This window comes from Ursus arctos, unplaced genomic scaffold, assembly GCF_023065955.2.
Source record: "Ursus arctos isolate Adak ecotype North America unplaced genomic scaffold, UrsArc2.0 scaffold_22, whole genome shotgun sequence".
In the NCBI taxonomy this organism is placed as follows: domain Eukaryota; kingdom Metazoa; phylum Chordata; class Mammalia; order Carnivora; family Ursidae; genus Ursus; species Ursus arctos.
This window is the reverse complement of record NW_026622897.1, coordinates 17,700,511-17,726,530: the sequence shown is the minus strand read 5'-3', so window position 1 is coordinate 17,726,530 and position 26,020 is coordinate 17,700,511. Positions and strand designations below refer to the sequence as shown.

General features: G+C 44.7%; 1 protein-coding gene across 3 annotated transcripts in view; it reads right to left on the bottom strand.

The window, feature by feature from the left end:
• Nucleotides 1–6,920: 6,920 nt before the first annotated feature.
• Nucleotides 6,921–26,020, bottom strand: part of UBASH3B (ubiquitin associated and SH3 domain containing B) — a 131,571-nt gene continuing 112,471 nt past the window's right edge. For 2 of the 3 annotated variants that reach the window (XM_026505538.4, XM_026505540.4), the window contains exons 7-14: nt 22,647–22,779; nt 21,200–21,320; nt 20,459–20,581; nt 19,221–19,313; nt 17,834–17,978; nt 11,202–11,308; nt 9,575–9,684; nt 6,921–8,324 (exon numbers count right to left, since the gene is read on the bottom strand). In XM_026505538.4, the coding sequence (XP_026361323.1) occupies nt 8,187–8,324; nt 9,575–9,684; nt 11,202–11,308; nt 17,834–17,978; nt 19,221–19,313; nt 20,459–20,581; nt 21,200–21,320; nt 22,647–22,779 (970 nt within the window). In that variant the 3' untranslated portion in view covers nt 6,921–8,186. The remainder of the gene's footprint in view (nt 8,325–9,574; nt 9,685–11,201; nt 11,309–17,833; nt 17,979–19,220; nt 19,314–20,458; nt 20,582–21,199; nt 21,321–22,646; nt 22,780–26,020) is intronic. The other variant, XM_057316701.1, reaches the window with a different exon arrangement.

Below are 26,020 nucleotides of genomic sequence, written 5' to 3'. Positions count from 1 at the left end.
GACTTGTCCCCTGGGCCCTGTCACTAGTGGCCTTGTAGCCCTTAATAACGTATGCACCTCTTGCTGTCAGTTTCCCCACCTGTAAAATGGGGAGAATAATTACAGCATACAGTGACTGGGAGGTATGATTTAAACATAGCATCCCTAGGTGCTCGGCACAGGGGCACATAGAAGATTCTCCATCAGTCTGAAGACCGCAGGTGGCTGGGGCTCTATCTCATGACCCTAGGAACCACGGTTGGTTAAGATGTGCCTGCAAAAGGAGAAAGTCCGCTAAGCTTTTGTTCTAAAGACTGCTGCCTGGAATGGAATCAAATGGATCATGCTGAAAAAAGAACCCAAGTAGGAGTTGATGCCTGTGGTTTGGAGGAAATGTACCCCAGACGGGCAAGTGCCAGCTTCATGTCTCAGCTCACACATTTCTCCCAGGACAAATGACTTCCCAAGGGGTCTTCACTTGCAAATGAGGGGATTCAGTGAGACCAGGGGTTTCCAAATTGCATTCTGAAGAAACCACATATCCCCCCCCAGGGGCCTCAGGGTTGGGCAATATTGGCCTTAAGATTTCTTTATATAAATATATGAAACGATTAGTCCAGACTTTGGAACGAGGCTGACACAGCTCAAATCTCCGCCCTAGCACGTGCTAGCCATGTAACTTGGGGCGAGTTACTGAATCTTTGTAAGACTCTGCTTCCCCTTCTGTAAACTTGGAATAGTAAGAATATCTACGAAGAGGGTTGTCTAGAGGATTAGAGAAGTTTATACCTGTTAAGGACTTAGAAACGTGTCCGATAGACATCAGCACTCAACAGTTGCTGTCTCTCACTTTGCCAGCTTCTGAACCAATCTGTTAATTTGTTATGCCAGGTTAACTAGAGTCTGTGTCGGATTCCTTGGACTTAGACTAAAATCCAAATGCTTCACCATGGTCTACAGCAGAGGCTGGTGAACGTTTTCTGTCAAGCACCAAGTGGTAAATATTTTAGGCTTTGTGGGCCATACGCCCTCCACTACTAACCTCTGCCCTTGTAGACCGGAAGCAGCCTTGGGCAATCTGTAAATGACTGAGCACGGCTGTGTACCGATAAAACTTTATCGACAGGCCTGGAATTTGGATTTTACATAATTAGCATGTGTCAGGAAATAGCATTCCTCTTTTGGTGTTCTTTAACCATTTGAAACTGTAAAAACATTCTTAGCCTGTGGGCCATTGAAACACAGGCTGTGGGCCAGAGTCTGCTTGTGGGTGGGCAGTTCGCCGAGCCCTGGTGCACAGGCCCCGTGTCTAGGTCCACCAACCTCTCCAACCTTGTTTCTCCCCCCTTTCTGCCATGCTTACCAAGCCTTAGCTCCCTGACCCCTGGTGTTCCACCCAGCGAACCCCTTTTCACCTGGGGGCATCTGCATTCCTTCTGTCTTCCTGAAACCTCATTTAGCTCTGCACCATGCCCAGCTCTACTCAGCCTTAGCTGGCGGCTTCCTGGCCAGCTGCTCGGCGGACACCGCACCCGACCTTATGTAAAGTACGCTGTGCCCCACATCCCTCCCACGGTTACTATTGGATAACCCAGTTTTCTTCCTAGACAGCACTGATCAACTTCTGTAATTATTTTGTTTATGTATTCAGTCTCTCTCTCTCTGTCTCTCTCTCTGACTCCGTAAGGGCGGGGACCTTGCTTTATCTGCCTCTGTAGCACCAGCTTGCCACCCTGCCAAGAACATCGTGTTCAATCAATTTTGTAGAATGAGGAATGAATCCACGCCCTCCGCGTCTTTGTTTCTTTCATACAGTGAGTTCATAATGCCTGCTCTCCTTACCTTGTAAAATTACGAGAATCAAATGCAAACGTGCTTTTAAGAGGAAGGTGGTAAATCATTAAGGCGGCCTCTTGGGCCAACCCCAGACCTCAACCGACACGTCCTCTTGCTGAGGAAGCGAACTTCTGGGGTCATGGTAAAGCAGTGCCGGTATGAACGAGGCGACTTTTGTTCCTGGTCCCTGATATTTTCCACAGATAAGAAAATGGCTACATGTGTGATTTTACTTTGGTCTTAGCAAAAGCAATGGTTTATTTACTAGCAGATAGTATCTAACTAGCATGTACTAAGAGAGGGAGCGAGGGAGAGCGGGGTGGGGGATGTGCAGAGAGAGGGAGAAAGAGAAAGTCTTTTTTTTAAAAGATTTTATTTATTCACCGTAGAGACAGAGCACTCATGAGCAGGGGAGGCGCAGAGGGAGAGGGACAAGCACACTCCCCCGCTGAGCACAGAGCCCGGCACGGGGCTCGATTCCAGGACCCTGAGATCATGACCTGAGCCGGAACCAAGAGTCAGACATTTAACCAACTGAGTCACCCAGGTGCCCTTATTAGGCATCTTACAGTCACTATCCCATATCCTATAACCATGCTGTAAAAACTCCTGTGCCCATTTCACGGGTGGAAACAGTTTAACGGATCTAGTAAGCAGCTAAGCCTGGATGAGAACCCAGCTCTGATGCCAGAATTGGGGCTGCTTCTCTGGTACAGCGTGGGGTGCTTCTCCAGTGACCTTCCAGATTGCCGCATCAACACAGTGGCACCCAGGAGCTGCCTAAACCTGCAACTGTTCGTGGCCAGGAGTAGGCCATCTGGGTTTTATGTATTTATTTCTGGCAAAATGATGTATTCTGTTTCTTCGGAAGAAAGACTGTTTTTTGGTCCTCAACTTATTTAAAAAAAAAAAAGACATTTTGCTGATTTCAGCTTAAACAAATCCAAAGCATGGATTCAGTTTCTCTGGGTGCACAGGCAGCTTTTACATACATCACAAGAGGGCAAAATGAGTTTGGGAATCTGTCAAGCAGAGAACAACCGAGAACCAACCACAAGACTAAACATAGCTTGGTCTTTTGTCAGATGGGAGCATTAGCTGTTGCGTTTCCTCAGGAAGTGAACCATGCCCAGCTCGTGGCTGGCTCTGTCCATGGAAACGTGCGGTCAAGTCCTGACTATAAATTTGCATCCATGGCTTATTCTAACTTCTATTAGCTTAACGTATCGTTACTTCAAAAATGGGGTTGGGGCTCCTGGGTGGCCCCATTGGTTGAGCGTCTGACTCTTGATTTCAGCTCAGGTCGTCATCTCAGGGTCGTGAGATCGAGCCCCAGTTAAGCTCAGGTGATGATCTCAGGGTCGGGAGATGGAGCCCTGTGTCGGGCTCTGCAGTCAGCGGGGAGTCTGCTTGAGATCCTCTCCCTCTGTCTCTCCTCCCACTCATGCTCTGTCTCAAAGAAAAAATGGGGTCTGTCATGGCTTTCGGCAGTGTGCAACCTGGCTTGTGCAGGATTTCCCCTCTCTCTCACCCAAATTCTTAATCTGTGATGGTCCCTAGTGTACCGGCCTCCAGGTGAGCAGAGGTGAGGGGCAAAGGCTCACACATGGACAGTGAGAGTATTTTGGAGCATGTTTTCTCGCTCCTGGGCGAGTGTCACCTCTCCAGCCTGGGTGACTCAGAGGGAAGCCTCACCAGAGGGGACCAGAGACCCACAGGGCTGCTGGAGCATCCTTCCATTTCCGTCAGCAGCAAATGCCCCTCTGGCCCTCTGAGCTGAGAATCACACTCTTAATGGGCATTTATGAAATAATAATGACCACAGTAACATCTAAAAACATGATAGGAATAGAGACCACTCAGAATTTAATATGAGATTGCTCCGGATTGAGTGAGGACACAGTTCCTCTTTATTAAATCATCTGTGAACCACTTAAACGGAGATGCTCATGGAATGGAGTGATCTAATTACAATGGTCCCGGAGCGGTAGCGGAGGAAGAGCACACAGCCAGGAAAGCGCAGACGCCACAGGCAGTTTACAAGGGATTTGGCGATACAATTCGGTGTGGTTTTCCTTCTTGTAATGACAAACTTTTTTCTTCAAATAAATGCACCTGAATCACATAGAGTAGGAATAAAAAAAGATACAATAGCCTTATAAATGAGAAAGAAACCGATATGCCTCTAAAAACAGCAGGTTGAGAATGGTCTATGCATAACCGAAATGCTTTTGGGATGGCATTCCCATCAGAGAAAGAACCAGCACACGTTTCCCGTTATACATATGTATCCTGTACAGAGTCCAAGAACAGTTAAACAGCTGCAAAACCCTGATTTTTGTGTGGGTAATGGCAGCTAAGTGGTACTGTGTAAGACATTTATAAGAGCTGATTGTACATTAAGCTTGACTACTCCTCACTATAATTTTAAACTTACGCACGCGGAACATAATATTATCCGTATTTAAAGATCAAGTTATTTCCTCTGTCTTTAGTGGCGTTTTTTTTTTTTTTTCCTTTCCTCGAATTTTCATTATAGCTAGTTACTTCCCTGGGAAAAATTCATTATTTTGAAGTGTTAAAGAGAAACAAATCCAATTTGAAGCCTATGTTTAAACATGAAAAGCATCTGCCATCACTGAACAAAATATCCCCCCATCACCTTTGTAAAGTGAATATTAACTAAGTAGATGTTAAATGCTCTTTTCCCTACCCTCCAAGGCCAGTCTCTTCCCTCCCGGCAAGGCAGCCCGACTAGACTCGCGCCTCTTAGTTCTCATACATGTGCAGGAGTACAATTTAAATGCAAATAACCCCGCGCCTCATTATCTGAGTTCGTGCGGACACGGTACAGTTGTGACTCTGCCTGTGAAAATTAAGGGAGGGAGGCTCATCTGTATTCGAACACACGCATTACTCAGAGTAGATTCAAAAGAGCAATTCATCGCTGCTTTCAAATTAAACACTGGAGTTGCAGAGTGCCTGGGTTACGGAGAAATGCCTCCCTTTTTGCTACAAAGACAATGAGATAGGAACTTCTCTTACTGCAGCTCTTCAAATTAGTTCCCAGTGACACTAGGTAATTGAAATAGAAGACTTCCTTTAATACGAACACAGCTAGTTGAGTGGGAAAGATACATTTACGGTAATGCTAAGCGCAGTTGGACGGCGATGTATATGCATCCAGACACCACTGACGGGAACATGACCACATCAGCCTAAAAGGCAAGAAAATTATCCACGATGATTTACCAAACCGACATCACTCCAGGAGATAGTATTTTTTGTTTTTTATTTTCTGCAAAATCATCTTTTAAATATAAGGTTATTTTTAAAATAATTCTTTGGTTAAAGTATAATTCAAATAAAAAGTAGAAACTCCTCCAAGCCTTTCACTATGGGGTAAAAAATACCCCCCTCTTTCAGCCATCAGATGGCCATTTAATCAGCCATTCAGATTCTATGAATCTAAATGTAATGGAAAACACTGTATTCTAACTCCACACTGGGGTAAAGCAGTAAGCTCCTAGCTACCGATGCAGTGATGGAGAAGAGGGCCTGGGAAAGTGAGACCCCCAGCTTGTGCATTAAAATGTGCCAATTATTCCAGTCCACAAGGAATAGACGTGGCATGTTAAAATCACCGAAACCAAAGTCCTACCTATGAATAATACTGGGGCGTTAGCGGATTGATGGGGCACACTTGCACCAGCAGCAAACCGTTTCAGAGTTTCAGTCCCAGATTAAAGCCTTTAGCTAATTTCATCTCCGTTTCAGACAACTTTCTACATTAAAAGAAAAAAAACCAAGAAATTCCCCTCTGCAAGAAACATTTGGTTCTTCTTATCTTGATGTCCGTCCTTCCTTCCTTCCTTCCTTCCCTCTCTTCCCCGCCCCCAACATTTGTTCTTAATAAGCATTGGCCTCAGATCAAAAAGAACCAAGCTGAAGTTCAGGTTGTGAGGTCAATCTAGAATTTTTGGATGAAAACGAAATCATGTAATACACCTGTGCATTCCTTTTATTACACATAGATTCAATATGATTTTCAAAGAACTTCTCTGTTGGAGTTTTAGTTTTTAAAATAGGAGTATGTGAAAAGAATTTAATGTGAATTCAGATCATTCAGGCCATTTCGATAAACAATCTGGATAATGAAAGCAGAGGAACAAACTCCTTAATTCAGGGTTTTCCACCTAAATTGTTCAGCAAATGATTTCAGAGCTCTGCGTCCTGCTCATGTAGATGACAGCCTAAGGCTCTGTCCATATTGTGCTAAGGACGATGGCTTGTCGCGCAGCTAAACTGGCCTGTCAGGTCGTCATAGGACCAAGACAGCCAAGAGGGAGGGAGAGGATAACCTATCCTGCACTTTGTTCTGTTCAGGTACGGACGCTGCCCAGAACACGCAGCTACGGTTTGCAAGGACATCAGATGTCAGGTGTTCAAGCATTATTCCGAACATTGCAAGTCCATGAAAATCTGTGGAGAATCTAATAAACATTACAGATCTGATTAAACAGTAGATTCATTTCATTACAGATAAAAGAAAGAAGAGCAGTGACATTACATCAGCCGAAATGTGATTTTTCTTAGAATGTTTTAACGGGAATATTTCCCCCATTTTTAAGGTTAAAACATTTCTATTACTCAATGGTATCAGCATGGGGTATTTTTATACCCAGTAGCTGGATCAGTGTTTGTGCAATGCTAGAAGAAATCAAGTTTGTTTCTTAAAATCTGAAATTCATGACATAGTTGTCTAAGTGGCAAAAAAAAAAAAAAAAAAAAAGAAAAGAAAAAACCCCCCAAACACCCAACTGTCATCCTCTTGCTGATTAACATACATAGCCAGCATGCTTTCACTTCTTCTTTTTAGGAACCCTCAAATTCCCGTTTCAAACAGGAGCCTAGATCTGTTTTGATACACTGGGTTTTATATGTATTATTCAGTGCTACCATGTATATTGATTTGTCTTACACTGTTTCTTTACACGTCTGGGATCTCATTGGCACACACAGTCTACAGAGTGAACTATACCGCACCAGACCATCGTCTGTTGCCAACAGTCAGCTAGTCACACAATTAAATACACATTGATAACTGATGTTTCAGTTTGATTGTCATTTATTTTTCTTTTAAATAAACTCCCTCTGAATTGAGGAGGCAGGTGTGCTGAGAAACCACACGATGTGGTTCTCTCACTTTTTCTTAAGCAGCCCTACCTACATATTTTAAGTTATAGAAAAACAAACAAAAACCCGACAGCACAAACGGCAATCGTGACTGTCATCCTTTAAATTAGTTCCCTGACTTCTTTATACATCCCTGGTATAACTGATGCATTGTGACGTTCTGCCATGAGTGACAGGTACTCTAAGTGTATGTACAGAGACCTGACCCTTGGTGGGTTTGTAAAGACGTCCATATTGCACAGGAATGAGCTTCTTGCTGACTCAAATAATGGATCGAACATACAGGCTTTCAAATGGTCAACATCCTTAACCAGTCACCACAGTCTAGACTCTGGGGGCAGAGACGAGCAAATCATGGTGATTTGCTGTAACATGGATAATTCCAGGTCGCTCTTTATATTTTGCAAGGTCTTTGCTCCCGCCATTGAATACTTCACACGTTGATCTCCCTCCTGAGTATCCAAAAGTGCTTGGTCTCCCCATTTCCCAGATAGAAGCGAGGGGGAAGGGCCGTAGCAAAAAGCTGTAGCCTGCTGTTCTAGAGAAAATGTGGCGGTAGTTACCAGGGTAGTTGGGAGCTGTCAAGCAGGTGCCTGGAGCCGGCAGCACGGGTGTGTGGGTCATACTGAGGGCAGAATTTGATGTGTAATCTAAGAACAATTCTCTGCAGGGGCATGTCTTCTAATAACCTTAAAAGAATTCCTCAGCTTGGCTTCGCCTAACTGGAACACGGAGTTAAAAAGAAAATCCCATCCCCAAACCGGCAGCTCAGTCTCTCCAGCTGGATTCTGGACATGCTCCCTCCTCTCGCATTCTTCCTTAGAGCGGGCTGACGGCTCCCTTAAGAGCACCCGACTCCTCAGCCACGCACAGAAGGAAGGACGGACACATCCTCTCCGTAGCAGGTGCCTTGATTTATGAAGACAAGTCTCGAAAGCCTTGTTTGCTAGGTAAGCACCCAGAGAGAATGAATTTTATCCCTGAATCAAGTCTCTTTCTCATTCCCACAGTCTCATCATCAGAGCTTTAAAGCATGAAAGGAAATCTGCTAAATTATTCTGAGCTGCCCACTTACAAGGCAGTGCAGACTTTGCCACTGTTACTAAACACACAGAAAGACACTTCTCCCAAAGGCTTTCTAGAAAGAGCCTTTTCTTCTCGTTCATGGGCGTGGTTTATTCTTGCAGCAAGGTCTCTCTCCAGTTGAAGCCCCCAGTGGGTCCATGGGTGAGAGGAAGGATAGGTGGGTCTGTCAGCTGCCATATTCCCGTTTCTCCCAGTTCTTCACAGGAACAAAACCCCAGGTATGGGATCTGAAGTGCGAGCAGTAAAGGAAGGGGAAATAGAAAACAGAAGTTTAATGCTTTCACTCTGACCTACATACAAAGATCTTCAGGTGGCCCTTGGGAATAAGGAATAGTCACAGGAATGGATAGGGGCTTTGCAGACCTGCACATCTTCCAAAAATCAATAAAGGAAAATGAAATGGATAAAACTGACAAATTAGAGGGAAGGGTATTTACATTGCAAAGGGATTCATCAGGAAGATTCATTAAACGGTGAGCTCCCCTAGTGTAATTAAGTAATTGTTTATAGATTGCTGCTTAATAGTGTGGGAGGAAAGAGGACAATCATACAGAAAGCTAAGGTGCTCAGAGCTAATTCCTAATTGTGAATCAAGCTAAAAATGCAGCTCAGACATTTCAGAAATTATATTTGGACAATGGCAGAGATTACGTTATTTTTAAAAATATTTCACCCAGTTTCATCTTTTCTTTCTCTCTTTTTTTATTTTCCCCTTCTTGGCATGGGTATCTGTCATATTCAAAGCTGGAGCCATGGCATCTCTAAACGTATTTTTGTGCATGGGACCAGAGCTGCATTCATGAACAAGACAAAAATCTTTGCCCTCAAGCGGCTTACAGAGTAATGGTTAGACACAGATGCATAAATAAATTTTTTAAAAAATGAGAAAAGCATTGCAATAGAGTTTGAATCAGGTTCTCTGGGGGCAGATACAGGAAGCATGTAAGTCAGCCTGGAGGGAAGTGTGTGGGAGGGCAGCTGATGGGAAAGCCTCTTCCACAGGCATGAGAAGAAGAATCCAGATGTGTTGGCCATTCTCATGGGTTTTGTCTCGTGGCCTTGTTCCTGGTTTGCCTTGCGGCCTGATCGTTTTAGATCACTGCTTCCTTTGGCCTACCTCCCAGGCCCTCTCTCCTAGCTGAGCTGTCAGATGCTCTGTTTGGGTCCACTCACCCCTCTTCATCCAATCCATGGCTCCTCAGGGAAATCCAGACAATTTGCTTAGAATTCTTAGCTACTTCCTAAATTTGCGCTCTTAGAAACTGAAATTCACTGAAGCCCATCTTTCGCTCTTACACAAGGCCTAATAAAGTGCCTTACACAGAACACACTCAGTACCTCTCGGCTGAGTCAGTCAATACATGCATCTTCCCAGCTTCGGGGGAAACACACGCTTCGAACACCGTAGCTAACAGCCAGTCAGGCAACTGTTGTAAACTGCTTGGCGCCACAGGCCTGAGATAGAAATATGAATTACCTTGCGGACCATTTGTACGAAGTCCTTGGAGTTCTGAGGAGACAGCCCCTGAAGCTGGCAGGTACACGCTTCCAGGGAGGATGCATGAGCCACAATCAGGATGTTATTTCCTGGGGGAAGAAAAGCAAGGACTGGGAAGACCATTTCTTTATTTATTTGAGAGAGACAGAGAGAGAGTGGAGAGGGGCAGAGGGAGAGAATCTTCAGACCCCCACTGAGTGCGGAGCCCACTGTGGGATGCTTAACCGCCTGAGCCACCCAGGCGCCCCTGGGAAGACCATTTCTATAAAGACCTATGTCAACTTTGTAAATACCGGAGGTCAACTGTTCCAGGGAGGGACAGACATTCTCAAGAATGTGACAGTTTGTCCAAGCAGTATTTTGAAATGCTTTGTATTGTTAAGGCAGCCTAATATCCTTAAAAAAAAAACACAACTTTTAATCTGAAAATAATTATAGATGCATAGGAGGCTATAATTATGTTTATATATAATATGTAAATATATACAATGTATAAAATTACATATCGTATATATGACATTGTGTAATATATACAGAAACATATACACATGCGTATGTGTACATAGTACACGGTTTTGTATATAGTATATATACACATATGCACACCAGGGAGGTCCCACATACCAGGCATCCAGCCTCCTCCAGTGGAAACATCTTGCCTAGCTTCGGTACTCCAGCCAAATCAGGAAATGGGTGCTGGTGTAATCCACGGTTTACTTAGATTCCACCAGTTTCTCTTTATAAACACCAAAAACAAGACACAAAACTATTCTATGTCTACAGGGCTCTCTGCTACTTCTTCTAATACAGTTTTCAATGTTGCCACCATGGAACTGGGAGCACTTGATACTTTCCGGTTGATAGACTATGCTGATGCGTGTCTTTACAGCGGGCAGCAGTGGAGTAGTAAATGAAATGAGTGGTTTATCAATGTTAACTGAGAGGTGGCAATCAACTACAATATTGCTGACCAGGGCCAGCCCCTGTTAACATTTTGGTGTGTATAATTCCAGGTTGGGCTCTACGAAGATAAATAACCGAAGAAATGGTGGAAATGGGCATTTACTTTTGCAATCCTTTCTTTCTCTAAAAATTGATAGTGAATAGTCTTATTATGTATCATGAAATATTTGAGTTCAGTGTTCATCAAATTCAGTAACAGACTTGAGTCTTCCAGAACCCTGCTCTTGGTTAATGGTAGCAGTGACAGTGTGTCGGTGAAGGTGGACTCGTGTACGGGTGTCCGTACTCCCGGATCAAATCATAGGCAAGAACAGAGTTGTGCTAAAAAACAAAACAAAACTCGTAACCTTGTAACAGGAATCTTCCTTCACAAAGTGCAAGCTAAATAGCCATAATGCAGAATTCTAAGTGATTTCGTATAGTAACTAAGTCTGGTATATTCCCATGGCATAGCTACCATTTTAGGTACTTGAGAGAATATTACAAATTTAACATGAAAGTGTCTATAAGAAAGTCGGGAAATACTTTTCTTTCTTAGTAAGCAAGTCTGCTAAAGCAAGCTGAAACATGTTGAACAGCTTATAGACCATGATAGAGGAATGACCACATGTTTAAATAGAGAGTCCAAAATGATATCACCTACCTTTACTTTTACACTCACTTATTATTTCTTTTGTCACTTGGAAACTTCTACTAATGTAAGTGTCATAGGATTCTGAAACCACTAATTTGCTGACTGGAATGTGAGGTCTGCAAGAGAAAAAAGGAACAAAGGCAATGAAAACATTGTGATCCCAAGACGAAGCACTTGATAGGATTCTAAACTTCTCTTTCGAGACCTTTCTAGAGTTTCCGTATTTCTGTTTATCCATTTCCCTAGAAAGGATGGAAGTATAGGGAAGAGTAGTTCCACGCTATGGAAACGGGGTCGAAATGTACAGAATGTGCAGAAATAAAGGCTGTGCACGCAAGGTGTCAGAGTGACCGGTGGAAAAGTGAAACAGTACAGTGACACTTGTGGGTTAACTTGTAAGCAGTTTGACTAGTTTTCTGACCATCAGTGCTGGGTCATACGGCTAACAGGAAGCAAAGCAGAGCTTTAATCTCTTTATCTCTGTAGATCACCAGAGATCTCCCAAGCCCCTCTTCTCTAGCCTTATACTCCAGAAACTGTAAGAATAGGTTTTGTTTATTTTTAAATTTTTTTCCAGTTTTATTGGGATAGAATTGCCACTTAACATTGTGTAAGTTCAAGGTGTAAAAGTGTTGATCGGGTGCACCTATATATTACAAAACGATTTCCACCATAGTGTTAGCTAACACCTCCGTCACGTCACATAATCACCGTTTCCTTTTTGTGGTGAGAACATTTAAGATCGACCCTCCTGGCAACTTTCAAGTATACAATACCGTATTATCAACTGTAATCACCACACTGTGCATTAGATCCCCAGGACTTATAACTAGAAGTTTGTATCCTTTGACCAGCATCTCCCCATCTTCCCCATCCCCCAGTCCTTGGAAATCACCCTTCTGTTGTTTCTCTGAATTTGGCTTTTTAGAATCCAGATGTGAGTGATATCATGTGCAGATATCTCGAGCTCCTGTATTCATTTCCTTTGAATATATACTCAGAAGTGGGATTGCTGGATCATACGGTAGTTCTATTTTTAATTCTTAAAGGAATCTCCATATTGTTTTCCATAGTGGCTACACTGATTTACATTCTCACCAACACTGGATAGCTCTCGTCTTTTTAATGACAGCCATTCTAACAGGTGTGAGGTGGTATCTCATTGTGGTTTTAAATTGCATTTACCTGATGACTAGTAATGTTGACATCTTTTCTTGTACTTGTTAGCCATTTGTATGTCGTCTTTGGAAAAATATCTGTTAACTTCTGCCCATTTTTAAATCAGTTTTTTTTTAAACTATTGAGTTGTAGGAGTTCTTTATACGTTTTAGATATTAACCCCTTATCAGATATATGATTTGCAAATATGCTCTCCTATTTTGTAGGCTGCTTTTTCATTTTTTGGATTGTTTCTTTTGCTTTGCAAAAACGTTTTAGTTTGATGGCGTCCCACTTATTAATTTTGGCTGTTACTTGTGCTTTTGGTCACATCTAAAAAATAGTTGCCAAGATCAACGTCAAGGAGCTTTTTCCCTATATTTCTTCTAGGGGTTTTATGGTTTCAGTTCTTAAGTTAAAGTCTTTAATTCATTTTGAGTTAATTTTTGTGACTGGTATATCTGCATGCTGTTATCCATTTTCCCAACACCATTTATTGAAGAGACTATCCTTCCCTGAGTATTCTCAGGTCCCTTGTTAAATGTTAGTTGAACATGTATTTGAGAGTTTATTTCTAGGCTGTCAATTCTGTTCCAGTGGTCTGTATCTATTTTTATGCCAGTACCATACTGTTTTGATTAGTATACATTTGTAGTATAGTTTGAAATCAGGAAGTGTGATGTTTCCAGCTTTGTTGTTCTTCATTGGGTTTACTTTGGCTATTTAGGACCTTTTGTAGTACCATATAAATTTTAGGATTTTTTTTTCCTGTGGAAAACACTATAGGGATTTTGATAGGGATTGCATTTAATCTATAGATGGCTTTGGGCAGTATGGACACTTTAATATTCTTCTGATCCATGAACATGGGATATCTTTCCATTTGTGTCTTCTTGTTTCTTTCAGCAGTCTTGTATATTTCAGTGTACAGATCTTTCACCTCTTTTGTTGATTTCATTCCTAAGTATTTTATTGTTTTCAATGCTATTGTGAATGGAATTGCTTTATTTCTCCTTCAGATGTTGTTAGTGCACAGAAACAAATTATTTCTGTATGTTGATTTTTGTATCCTGCAGCTTTACTGTGTTTGTTGATTAGTTCTCACAGTCTTATGGTGGAGTCTTTAGGATTTTCTATTATAGAATCATATGATCTACAAAGACATTTTGACTTCCTTCTTTCCAATTTGGATGCCTTTTATTTCTTTCTCTTGCCTGTCTACTCTGGATAGGCCTCTCAGTACTTTGTTGAACATGAGTAGTTAAGAGTTGGCCTTGTTCCTGATCTTAGGGGAAAAGCTTTCAATCTTTCACCATGAGTTTGATGTTAGCTGTGGGCTTGTCATATATGGCCTTTATTATGTTGTGGTGTATTCCCTCTATACCCAACTTGTTGATCATTTTTATTAAAGGATGGGGTATTCTGTCAAATGATTTTTCTTCATGAGTTGAGCATATGATTTTTAACTTTTATTCTACAAATGCAGTATATCATATATTGATTTTTGTATGTTGAACCATCCAGGCATCCAAGGGATAAATCCCATTTCATCAGTGTATGATTCTCTTAATATGCTGTTGAATTTGGTTCACTAATATTTTGTTGAGAATTTTTACATCTATATTTATTAGAATATTGGTCTGTAGCTCTCTTTTCTTACAGAGTCCTTATCTCTTTCCTATAGAGTACTTACCTGGCTTTGGTATCGGGGTAATGCTGGCCTTGTAAAATGAGTTGGGGAGTTGTAAGGATAGGTTTTAAATGTAGATATTCGGTCTGTTGGATTTGTTAACTTATGAAATCTTCATCAGGCTTTCCCGTTTTTATTTTGAACACAGACCATACACCTAGAAATAAGTAAAGCTCAGGAAACAGAGATGGAGAGAACCCAGTTTCTGTGCTTGAGGCACTCTCAGCGTGTGGGTGGGGTGTGCAGGCTACTCATGCAAATGATAATTATGTACACTGTACAAAGGAGCATAAGAGGATGATCAAAGCAGGGCCCTCCCATCTTGGGGACACTGCATGCCTTCAATCTCAGCCACTTCTGCCTGCTCCCATCTCCCTTTAGAGTTGCTAGTCTTTGAGAAGTGTATCTTGTTTTTGAGTACACCTATATCATATTTTCTGTTGTATTTTGTCTTTCATTGTTGGTGTTTAGTGGCTGACAGTTGGAGGTGGTCGTGAGTCCTTAAGATGAATTCACATGGCATCTTGATCAGAATACATCACTGCTGCTGCTGCTACTACAAAGATTTACTGAGAGGTTCCCATGTGTCAGGCTCTGTGCAAAGTGTACTATTTGTATGCTTTGAACAGCAACCCTTCTGCAAATTCTCTTCGTGGTTGACAAAACTGAGGCTCAGAGAGGCTAGAGATGATCTGCCTATACTTCCACCATTAGCAACTCTCAGGCCCTGGATTTGAATCTGGGTCTGAGATCACTACCTGTAAACCCAGAGGCATTTTGGATGGCTTTTGACAGCGGTGCCCCCTCAAGGCTGCCCTTTTGTGCACTTGGGTTTCCTGTCCAGAGAGGAAGACTGGCATTCTCAGTGCCATCCCCATCCATTTGAAGGAAACCCACGCTCATCGAAATCACATTCCCTCAGCAAGCATACTTCTCCTAGGAAACAACCTTCTGAGTCTCACAACACCCTGGGGGATAGACGGAGCCATGAATCACCACTTTTAGGGATGGACCTCATTGTTCTGGAGCAAACTCTTTTCCACCCCCACGTCTCATCCAGTTCCATTACCGCTGACATCACCTGGTTTCCCAGGAGCCCTGCACAGTGACAAAAAGGCGCTTTGTATGGCTCAGGGAATCATGTCCACGGTGAGATCACACTGTCATGTCTGAGATTTGTACAAGTGAAGAGAAGGTAGATGCTGGGACCCAGTTTCCTGGTCAGTTCTTGCCTTGAAGTGGAACCTATGAAAGGTTTCCATGGTTGAACTAGTTCTGACAAGGGTAGGACAGAGTCCAAGCTTCCTCACCCCTGTCGCAGCATGCACCAGACACCACGCTTCTAGCCACAGCTGCAGGACCCACGTACTGTACGCAGAGTCAGGTAGGCCTCCAACCACCCACCAGACCTGGAACCCAGAGCACTGGGTGCTCAGGTAGCAAGACGGGAACAGTGTTCTCCCGGTACGTGCTCTACTCCCCACACTGCTTTGACCTAGGCTATCGTGCAGGCTTCTGCCTTAAGCCCCACGCCAAAGTAGGATTCCTTGCCCCCTAACACTCCAGACTCATGACCCATCCGCATACCATTGCCCTAGCACCCCTAGGTAGAGCCCTGTTCTGAAGCCCGATCCAACTGGTGTATATTTTGCCTTTTTCTGCCTTGATCCTTCTGGCCCAGCTCCCTGAGACTGGGACTGCTTTTTACGCCCAGCCCCCAGGCTCGGTCTTGGGGCCTGTGGATGACGCTTGGGTATCAGTCACCAGGCTGGTTTTTCCTTAACCTGCTCCCATCCCCCCTCCTTCTTGTTCCAAGGTGCCAGGACTCTAAGTGGTGCCTGCTTGACGTATAATACCCTATCAGTCCTTGCCCGTCTGCCCATCACATTTATTCAACTATTTGGGCATCGCTACTTGCTTCAAAAGGTCGGCACACTTGGCATAATTTCAGAGGGACTTTAGGGGCTGTGGCTCTCGTGCTTTATTGTTGACTTTCACGATTTATAGAGGCTTAATCCTTTTCTCCCCCTTGTATGCAAAGTGGTTGAATTGAATTTTGATTTTCTGTAGAAGAAAAGAAAAATCTGGAATAAGGACCATGTCCTGGCATTCATCCTTCTGCTTGTTGCTGCGTGTGCACTGAAAGGCTCAGACAGAATGATTCTGGAGAACTTTGTAAATGAGCTTGGGAAGAATTGCAGGATGCAGTTAAGGGGGAAACTGAAGACATGGTTGGCCCAGGTTGGCTGGGAGGTGCTGGGGGGTGAGTCAGGAATGTCATTTCATCCATGTTGGCAATAACTCACCCTCTTTCCAGCCCAGAGGGATGAGGGCTGTTGGCATGGGGACAATAACTTATTGCCATTTCCCCCAAAGGATGGAAAAACAGTTGCCGTAGGGTAGATAGGATAGGGCAAAATGTGAAGTGCAGTTGGGCCTTGAGCAACATGGGTTTGAACTGCATGGGTCCACTTCTGTGTGGATTTTTAAAATAAATACAGTACAGTACTGTGAATTTATTTTAGGATTTTCTTTTGTCTAGCTTACTTTATTGTAAGAATACAGTATAGACTACATAAAACAAAATATGTGTTCATTGACTACGTTATCGGTAACAATTCTGGTCCACAGTAGGCTAGTAGTCGCTGAGTTTTCGGGAATCTAAAGTTATATGTGACTTTGTGTGGGGGTCAGCACCCCCACCCCCTGCATTGTTCAAGGGTGAGTTAGGGGATCTGATTGATTGGTTTAATCTTATTTTTGAGAAATGCTAATTCCTTTAAGCAAGTAGCACACATTAATTTATGGGGTTATCTGAAGTTTTGTTTACAGAAGAGGAAAATGAATATGGAGAAAAGACATTTTCTCCCATCTTCGCCAGAAGCTCACATTGCTTCATTTGTGGTTTGTGTAGGTATTTGAAATGAAAGGTCACAGGATATCACCAGGAGGAAACTGCTGTTTATATTGGCCACTTGCTTCAAATTCTGCCTTAAGAAATATGAACTTAATTCCCCACTATAATGGGCGTGAGTATCCCTTCTCAGGGACATTTTATAAACCTCTGAGTGGAGTTTTGAGAGTTAAGAATTCACCAGTCATAATATAGTTACATTAATTGCTGACATGTGGATTATTCATTTGTGATCAATCTAGAAACACTTCTTTTTACTCCGAGCACAGTCTGGTCTCATGGAAAAAGCAAAGGACTAGGAATGGGGAGATGGGAAAGCGGATTAGATTATACAGTGCTTGACACGCAGAAAATGATCAACAGAGATTAGTTGTTGCCATCATTGTTATGTGTGGTTACTAAACGAATGACTTTAATAAGTAAGAGAGTACAAGCAGCTTTCCTAAAGTGTCTCGCCTGTATTCTGGGGTTCTGGCAACAATAAATGAAGATAAGGAGAATTAAAAATGTTTTGAAAAATGACAGTCCAAGGCAAGACCTTGTCATTTTCCTTAACCCCCCAACAAGCTTCTGGAACTCCATTGTGCTTAGCTGGTGCAGGATCCTGGAATGCAAAGGGGTTTTATCATTGACTGAAAGAGACCTAATAAAGTCAGGAAAGCCCAATGTGGGGGAGGGGGATATAATCCACACTCGCACTAAATACGAGGGAATGCTGGCTTTCTCTGGTCGTGGTTGTTTCAAATCGTAACTCGACTCCCACCACGAGGGACACCTGCCCCTGGGCTACGCCTGGTTCTTCATTTCCTTAGCTGGCCTGAGCTGGTGTAGAAAAGGACTTGCACACTGACTCTGGGACGTAGAAGCTCAGGGGGTTACCTGTAGGTTGTATCAACACTCAGGTCGGCGGCAGCTAACTCTGATGGGGGTATCCACGCGGGTAACGTGTTCCCAGCGACCCACTTCGTCCACTCAAATAAGCCAGGCTCTACGCGGATCTTCAAGTGGTTTTCTTGTTGTAAACCTTAGACGTAAAATGAAATGAAGATAAAGGAATGGCCACTATATTCTCAGTGGAAAAGTAAATGAGAGGCCAAAGGGCCCTACAAGTTCTGGTAAATCTATTCTCTTTTCTGGCCAGTTGCTACATATAGCTAAAAGAAGATGGACGCATGTGGGTTTGGTCAAGGGCTTTTAATTTCCACGTATGACACACATACAAGTTTAACACACTGGCCCCACCAACAGGATGTGCACTGGCTTTACGTGGTGTCTGACTTAAGGAAAGAAACGCAAGTCATTACCCATATCATGTGCACACATCTGTGACTACTAGAATCGCTCTAAGGGAAGTCCCAAGATGGCCTTGCTAAGAAACTTCAGAAATTCTCTAAGCATCCACTGCTCTACCATAGCTTACACTGTATTTGAATATCATGTAAACTATTCATGTTCTCTACCAGAAAATCCAATTTTGAGTATTTCCAAGTGCCAGTGCACAAGTCCTGTGTCTTCTCGGAGTGTAATTACCCTCAGAGTAGGACTTGTCCCTGTTTAACTTTCTTTATATTGCCTTTAGCCCAGTTTTTTAATAAAGTATTTTAATATATAAATGCATTCCGGTTTACTCAAGGAAAAGAAGCATCAAAGGTAGTGTCCATTCTTCATTGGCTTGGCTATTTCTGGCTCATTCATTTATTTGGTATAAGCGAATAGTTTCACTCTTGTTTCTACTCATTTTCCTTCCAGTGAAATGAGAATGGAGATCCCTGTAACTCAAGCTTCCCCAGATTTCAGGGTGAAAGTTGAGGATCTTTATAGCAATGGTGCCTTTATAAGCCATCCAATTAACTACAGAAACAGGGATGATTAAGGTTCGTAGATACTCAGAAGCACCGTTGCTACTATAAACAAGAAGAAAACAGACCAGAGTGGGAGGAAATGATGTCACTCTTTCACTGCGAAAAAAAAGGATCACACTCTGGAGGCTCCAAATTCTTGCCAGACAACGGTACTTCACAAACCTACCATTCATCCAAGAGGGCTTTACATTTTCAAGCAAAAAATGATCTGTATGATCCTTTCATCTAATACCACCAGAGTATGATTTCAGGAGGCTTGCAAAGACATCTTCCAAAAGAATCATGGCTAAACATTCCACATTTGAAGCTTTCCATTGGCTAATGTCCCATAAGTCTAGGATAATGTAGGTGTAGGGCTGTCTAGAGGCAGAAGGAGGGACTCGCCGACTTTTATCAAGTCTAACCTTTCAGGATGTTGTATGCAGTCTGAACGCAGCGCAGGGATGGGGAGCAATAGACGTGGTCGATAATGGTGTTGCTCTCCAATAAGGCTTCCCCTGCAAAGGAAGGCAAAGAAGAATCAGTTTGCTCCATTTACGCAGCCTCTGCTGGGGCTCAACGCGGGAGCAGGCGGCAGGCAGACCCTGCAAACCCCTTTTTCAGTGGGGGCTCACAGAGAGCCGGCATTTTTCACTTTGTTTCCAACCCGTCCCCTCATCAGTGTTTCTGGAAAAGATCCCAAATGGAAGACCCCCTCTTGTCTTTTTCTTTCCTTCTCTCTGGTCCTAACAAGCAGGAAAATACCCATCTAGGAGAGATCCAGAAACACGAGAACGCTCTGATTTCATGCTTGGCGATACAAACGGGATGGTTTGTACTGTGACAATTAGATCCTGCGCTGAACAAGATCTCACACACTTCTTTCCTCTACTGGATAAAGTCTAAACACCTTAATATGGAGGGGCAAGGTCTCGGTGAACTCGTCTTTATCCAGCTCACCAGCCTTATCGCGTGGGGCTCACAAGCCGTGTTCTAGAAAGAGAGCTTTTCCTCTAAGTCCTTCAGATGTTGTTGCTCACATCTATGACTTCATGTTGTTCTCCGGCGCCTTCTCCTCCCCACTTCTGCGTGGTTTTTTCTTTCTGCTCCCAGGATACTCTGTACACAGTTCTCTTCTTGAATATACTCAGGATGTATGATATTCATCCACTTTTAAATCTGTTTCCCTGAGGGTGGGGGCTCTCGCTTGGATCCCCAACCCCTAGCGTAGGGTCCTCCACAAAGTAAGTGATCAGTGAATGTGTGACATGATCGAATAGCACGAGGCTGCTGTCTCTGCCTGGCAGGTATGGAAGAGACCTGCAACGAACTGATCATCTTCAAAGGATCCAGTTGGCCTCTCTACATCCAGCCACTCCAGGCTTCCCTCCTCCTCACCCCTGCACTAGAAGCTGACCTTGCCCCGTCACTGGGTGATACAGCCCTCCGGGGGTCACACCTCATTCACTTTGGTAAACCAGCCCAGCGCCAAGCACAGTGTTCTGAACTTCTGGTTACATAATAAATCCCTTTTGAATTGGGGAAATAAACTACTTGTAGGAAAGTTGTAGAAAGCCAAAGAAAGTGTCCTGGCATGGCCACTGGAACCAGTCTTTGGAACAAGTGGCCAGAAAAGGCTGTGCAGTCACTCCAGGACACTCACCCACCAGCCTTGCTTGCATACATCCAAACACGGTGATTGGAGCATCTTTCTCATAATCCCGGAAACCACCGCTCCGCTGAGGTAAGCTGTGAGGCATGTTCAGGTTGGTGCGTATGTAGCGGCCTGGCCAAAAAAAAAAAAAAAAAAAAAAGACAAAGGATGACTTTTTGTTTTCCATAGGACTTCTGTTGCTGACCCTCACAGCCCCCCATTCCTATTCCTTCTGGGCCAAAGAAACTGAAATGAACTTTCTAGAAAACCATGAAGCGGACACTTTTCCTCTGGTAGAGTCTTGGCATCCACTCCTGCATTCTGTGGACAAAAGTGATGAGACAGTTTTTAAGCGAAAGTAACAACCACACACTCTAGAGGAGGAGGATTCCGTGATATGCAAGCCTCTCAATCTTAGACGCGCCGCCCGGATGAAAACGGAACCAAAATAAGCCAGTGTGACTTAATGGAGGGAATTCGGGCCACAGAATCAGGACACTGGTTTCTGCCTCTGCCAAATGACCATGGGCAAGACGTGTGCCATCTTTGGTCCCTGGTGTCCCAGTTTATAGAATGGGGACAAGAACACTCAAGACCATCAGGAAGGACTTACATTGTAACCGATTATAGGCATTTCCTACAGCATGCAAACAACCATAAAGGACTCCACCTAGACAAACGTAGCTTGACTGTGCCCCCTAGAGGCCGTGATAGGTATGCCGATGCTAAGCAGGTCAACTAACCACTCACCTTTGGCATCAAAGCACTGGGAGAGCCAGTACTTCCCAAACACAACGTCCATCCTCTCCCCGTGCCGACACACAAAGAGGCATCTCTTTTGAGGGCCGGGCTGGCTACTGACCCTCAGAGGCTGCAGAGAAAGAAAGGCTGTTAGTGGGGGAATCACATAAGAAAGTGAACACGCCTGGGAGCCAGGTGCCGGAGGAGCGGAGCTGAGCTCTAGAAAAGTCAGCCAGCGTAGGACTTGGACGGATCCCGTAACTACCTGGGATTTAGCTTGGCCCATCTGTACAATGGGGGCAGTGAGACTCCTCCCACAGACTTCACAAGTTATTCTGAGGCTCAAATGAGATGAATTGCAGTGCAGGTGTTTTATAAAATCAGAGGGTGGTGAAGACTGTCGCACACCATTGCTGTTGCTAGGGCTGTTCACAGGAGTAGCATCTGGCCAGTGCTAAAATGTGAAGACCACTTGCGTTACAGCTCCGAGGGAGAGCTAGCCAGTGTGTCAAGCTAGCCATCCAGTCCTCCCTAAAAGGGATACTTCATCAACAACTTCAGGGAGTGAGGACTTTTATCACAAAAGTGTCTGCCTCACCTCTAACGTAGGGTGGTTAGACCATATGGTTGGTCGGTCTCCCCCAACTTTGACTATTCTGATCACACTTTTGGCTCTATTGTCTGACTACATGCGTGCTGGCGTTCCCAGAAATGGTTCGGGGAGGACAGTTGCTCCCTCTGAGTGATGGAATAGGCAAGTCCAGTCAAAGGCATGCCCAAATGACTTCAGGTTCTAGAACTGCTGGGTGGATCCTTACAGATGTTTCTCTGTTCCTTCTTGTTGATAGTTGGCTATTCCCAGTTTCCCCAGTGTGGCCAGCACTTGATACTTGCTGCCAGTTAGTTGCCCTGAGAGGGTTAAAATGTGGGACAGTGCCACGATCTTCCCCGTTTCTTCTCCTACTCTTCCCCAATTCAAGCTTGGGCTCCAGCCAATGCGATCTAGTCTCTTGCTCCTCAACTTGCCTTTGTCTCTATTGTTCAGAAGGATCCCCACCCCCACTCTCCATTCTGCAGCGTTCCTGACATATATTGAGCACTCGGATATATGCAAGTACTCATAGTGTGCCAGGCACTGGGCTAAGAGCCTTATTTTCTTTAATGTCACAGTGGCCTCAGAAATAGAACTCTTATGATTTTACAGATAACGTGTCCTCCTGTTTGCAGGGCCACATTCTCTACCAGCCTAGACCCAGATGTGGTAGGTGCTCTCTGTCCCACCCACGTGACTCTTCCTAGCCTTATGTTTCTGTGTATCTTTTACCATTTTGTGCCCTTTCTCCCCGAGAGATCGGGGACCCTTGGGGGCAGCAAGGGCAAGCCCTCCCACCTAGCAAATACGTGCCCAGTGACTCCTGAGTAGAGTTGAGGGCGTGACCCCGCCGGTCAGCGTTACCTGCGTGGGCTGGCAGATGATAGTCAGGGGCGCCGTCTCCCCCAGGCCCTGGTCCTCATACGGCCGCCTCTCCAACACACCATCACCAAATGAGAGCGCGTTAGGAGATGCTGTGTTTAAGATCGAGTAAGAACTGCGGGGGAAGATAAGGGAGACGGTAACTGGCCAGAATTCATCTGCACATCACTCTTGGGCTCAACAGGGGGGTGGGAGTCAGCTGGAAGCACACCCTGGGCGGTGCCGTGGTTGGGATGGTGGAGCGGGGGGCGCACCCCATTTCTGGAGAGGAACATCTTGTTTTATACTGAAGTCTTGCAGTTAGTAAATTGGGGGTGGATGGATTTCTGTACTTGGAACAGATGCGTCTGTCTCTCCGGGCAGGGATGAGGCCCTGGGTTTAGAATGCCCCAGGCAGGCTTGGCCCCAACACATGCTAAAGAAGAAGGAGCTATCAATTTTGTACCATTGTTTCCAGCTACTTTTCTGGCTCAAAAGAAAAACAAAACCACCCCACAATTCCTGTTGCCTTTCATCTTTTCCATGGTGATTTCCATCTGAACTGACGAGGTGGGGGGGGGGGTTACTAACTCCATCACTCTGCCCGTGGCTCCTAGCGATCAAAGAAGCCTTATGGTCATTCTCCCCTATTCCACCTTCTTCCCTTGCCCCACCCCTCTCCCCACCTTAATAATACCTCCAACGAGCTGATTGAATACAGAATTATTTCAGAGGCGGCCATTCTCACCAGATGTAAGGAGCTGTGAGCCAAGAGCTCTCATTTCTGGGGGTAACACTAACTGCAGAAGCCCCAAAGAGGTCTCGCTGATGGGGGGGGGCAGCAAATTAGGCCATGTTCAAATGATTTTGATTAGCGAGGCTTCCAAAAGGCTTTATCTACTAAACATTGCCATGTAAGTACGGTCGTGAGGCAAATCCAGTGAACATCTCCTTCTGGCTCACCGAGCAGTGTTCAAGGGAGAGCACTGAAATTTTAGATTTCTTGCTTCTTTGTAACTAGGGTAGCCGTTCATTTGAGTCTGCTCGGCACAGTCTCGGTTTGTACCTGATGCCCTCATCTGTTCAGGAATATTAAATGTTAACACAGTGGTCGTCTTTGAAATTCATCTTGGAAAAGAACTTTTTATAGTCAGCAATATAACAAAGCTGACTGGTTGTGAGGCAAACCATTTTTTAAATGTTAGGATTTTTAATAATTTCAGGGCTCTGTCCACTCTCCGAAGTACCCCCCCCTCTTTGTGATTGTACATAGACTCAGCCCTCCTTCCACACGAAGGTTTCCAAAGCCTTCTGCCTGGAAAAAGTGACATTTCAGCCCTTGCGCCTATCAGAATCAGCAGGGGAGCTCTGCCCCACGTGCCCCAGATGGTGATTCAGCAGATCTGGGGTGGGAAGCTGCCGCCAACAGAGCTGCAGGAGCGAGTGTGAGTGCAGCCCGAGAGACCCAGTGAAAAAAATCAAGTGCCATTCGCAGTCCGATAGGCGGGCGCTGTCCTTTGCAAACATCACCGTTAAATTAGAAAATTCGGTATCACTGTCTGATTCATTAAAGCTTCAAGGCCTGAAATGTCTGCATAGAGGGAATCATCTTGACATCTTGCTTGTGCACGTCCTTTAATGTCTTTCCTTTCTTAGAGCTGTGAAGGCACCGGCAGAATCCCTTCAGCTCCACGGCAAGGAGAATGCCAACCTCCTTCTCTTCTTACCTGTCATTGTGATCAAAGCACCTGACTCCCTCTGAGACAGTTCAGTTCTGTCAGTGCCAGGAAGACAACATCTGGATGCTTTATGTTGAGAGTACCGGAGGGAGGAAGCTGAAGCCCGAGACCCAGGACATCTCAAGTACTAGTGGGGATACTGGCACCTCCCTAGGATACATCAGTCCTGTGGGTGAAGCCCAGAAAGGACCAGCCAGACGCAGGAAAAGATTTCCTTAGAAGGGACTTAGAATTGAGAAGAACAGGGCAGAAGGAAAGGGTTGTGAAGGGTAACTGACCCCAAGTCCCTACTCGTTGCTTGGATCCCCTCTGCAACTTCCCATCAAGGCAGCCAGGTCATTCTGGAGTACCTCCTGGGCCGCTACCCCCTCGAGGCTAACTGGTTAGGGGAGAGAGAGAGAGAGACGATCTGTCTTCTAGGGAGCCTCCTTAAGTCACGTCTGCTTCTGGGGTTAAATAGGAAAGAGCAGTTCTCCTACAGGATCACCTCTGTGAAGAGACATTTGATTTGACAAGCATGTAGGAGAGGACTGGAAAACACGAGGTGGAAAGAAAAGAAAAATCCTCAAGCTGATGGCTTTTTAGATTCAGTGCTGTTATATATGTGACACACTGATCAATGTAAAGTCAAGTCCTGTAGTCTCAACACTCCCGTGGCGTGAATGCAGTTCCTACCTCCATCTCACAGATTAACAAACGGGCTCAGAGAGGTAATGTAACTTGGCCAAGGTCGCACAGCTTTTAAGTGGGTGTATTAGTGATTACGGTGGCCTAACACCTAATGTCGGTACTTCCCCACTCTGAGCAGCCTTGGCTGTGGCAGCTGAGAGTTTAACTTCAGACGTGGTTCCCAGGGCCACATCCTCACTAGTAATCTCTCCAAACAAGAGGAGAGGACACGCAGACCTCCCTGTGGTCTGTGAGCCAGTGTCACTGTGTTTCGGCCTGAGCTCTAATTTGGACGGGAGTGGATCTGGAAACACTGATCTGAAATGGGTCAGCAGGGCTTCTCAGACTTTTCTCCCATTTCTAGCCTGACTTAAAAATGTGGTCTGGGCACTGTGCATCAGACAAACCATCTCAGTCCTCCACGTGTTCACGTGCATTACGCTTCACGTGTTTTTATAGGGATAACGTGGTGACTTTGGACATCCAACTTACATGTTCAGAAACACTTCCAAAAAAGCGAATGTTTGGGGAACGTGAGGCAGCTCTGAGCTCCCGCGTGTGCCACTAAACACTCCAGGGCGGGGGTGGGGGGAGGCTGGAAGGAAGAGGAAGGGACGGCGGGGCAGGGGATCATAGAGGAAGAAGATGTTCTTTCCCATCTCTGGGTTTGTGGTTTGTCTGCTGGCTGCTAACTGGGGGTAGAGAATCTTTTCTTTTCTTTTCTCCCTCCAGGCAAAACACTCGCTGAAACCACCCCTCTCTGCTTCTCTGGCGGTAATAACAATGTTCGCCACCCCACGCAGCTGGTGCTCAGAGCTTCCGGCTCGCAGCCACGTTGGCACATGGCAAGAGGGAGGGGAGACGAGCCAGCGTGCGCGCCCTGGCGAGATGCCCGAGGACGCTGGGGAAGGGCTGGCTTCGAGCTGCTCCGATTAAGAAAGAGAAGGTGCCTCTCGTTCCCATTTTATC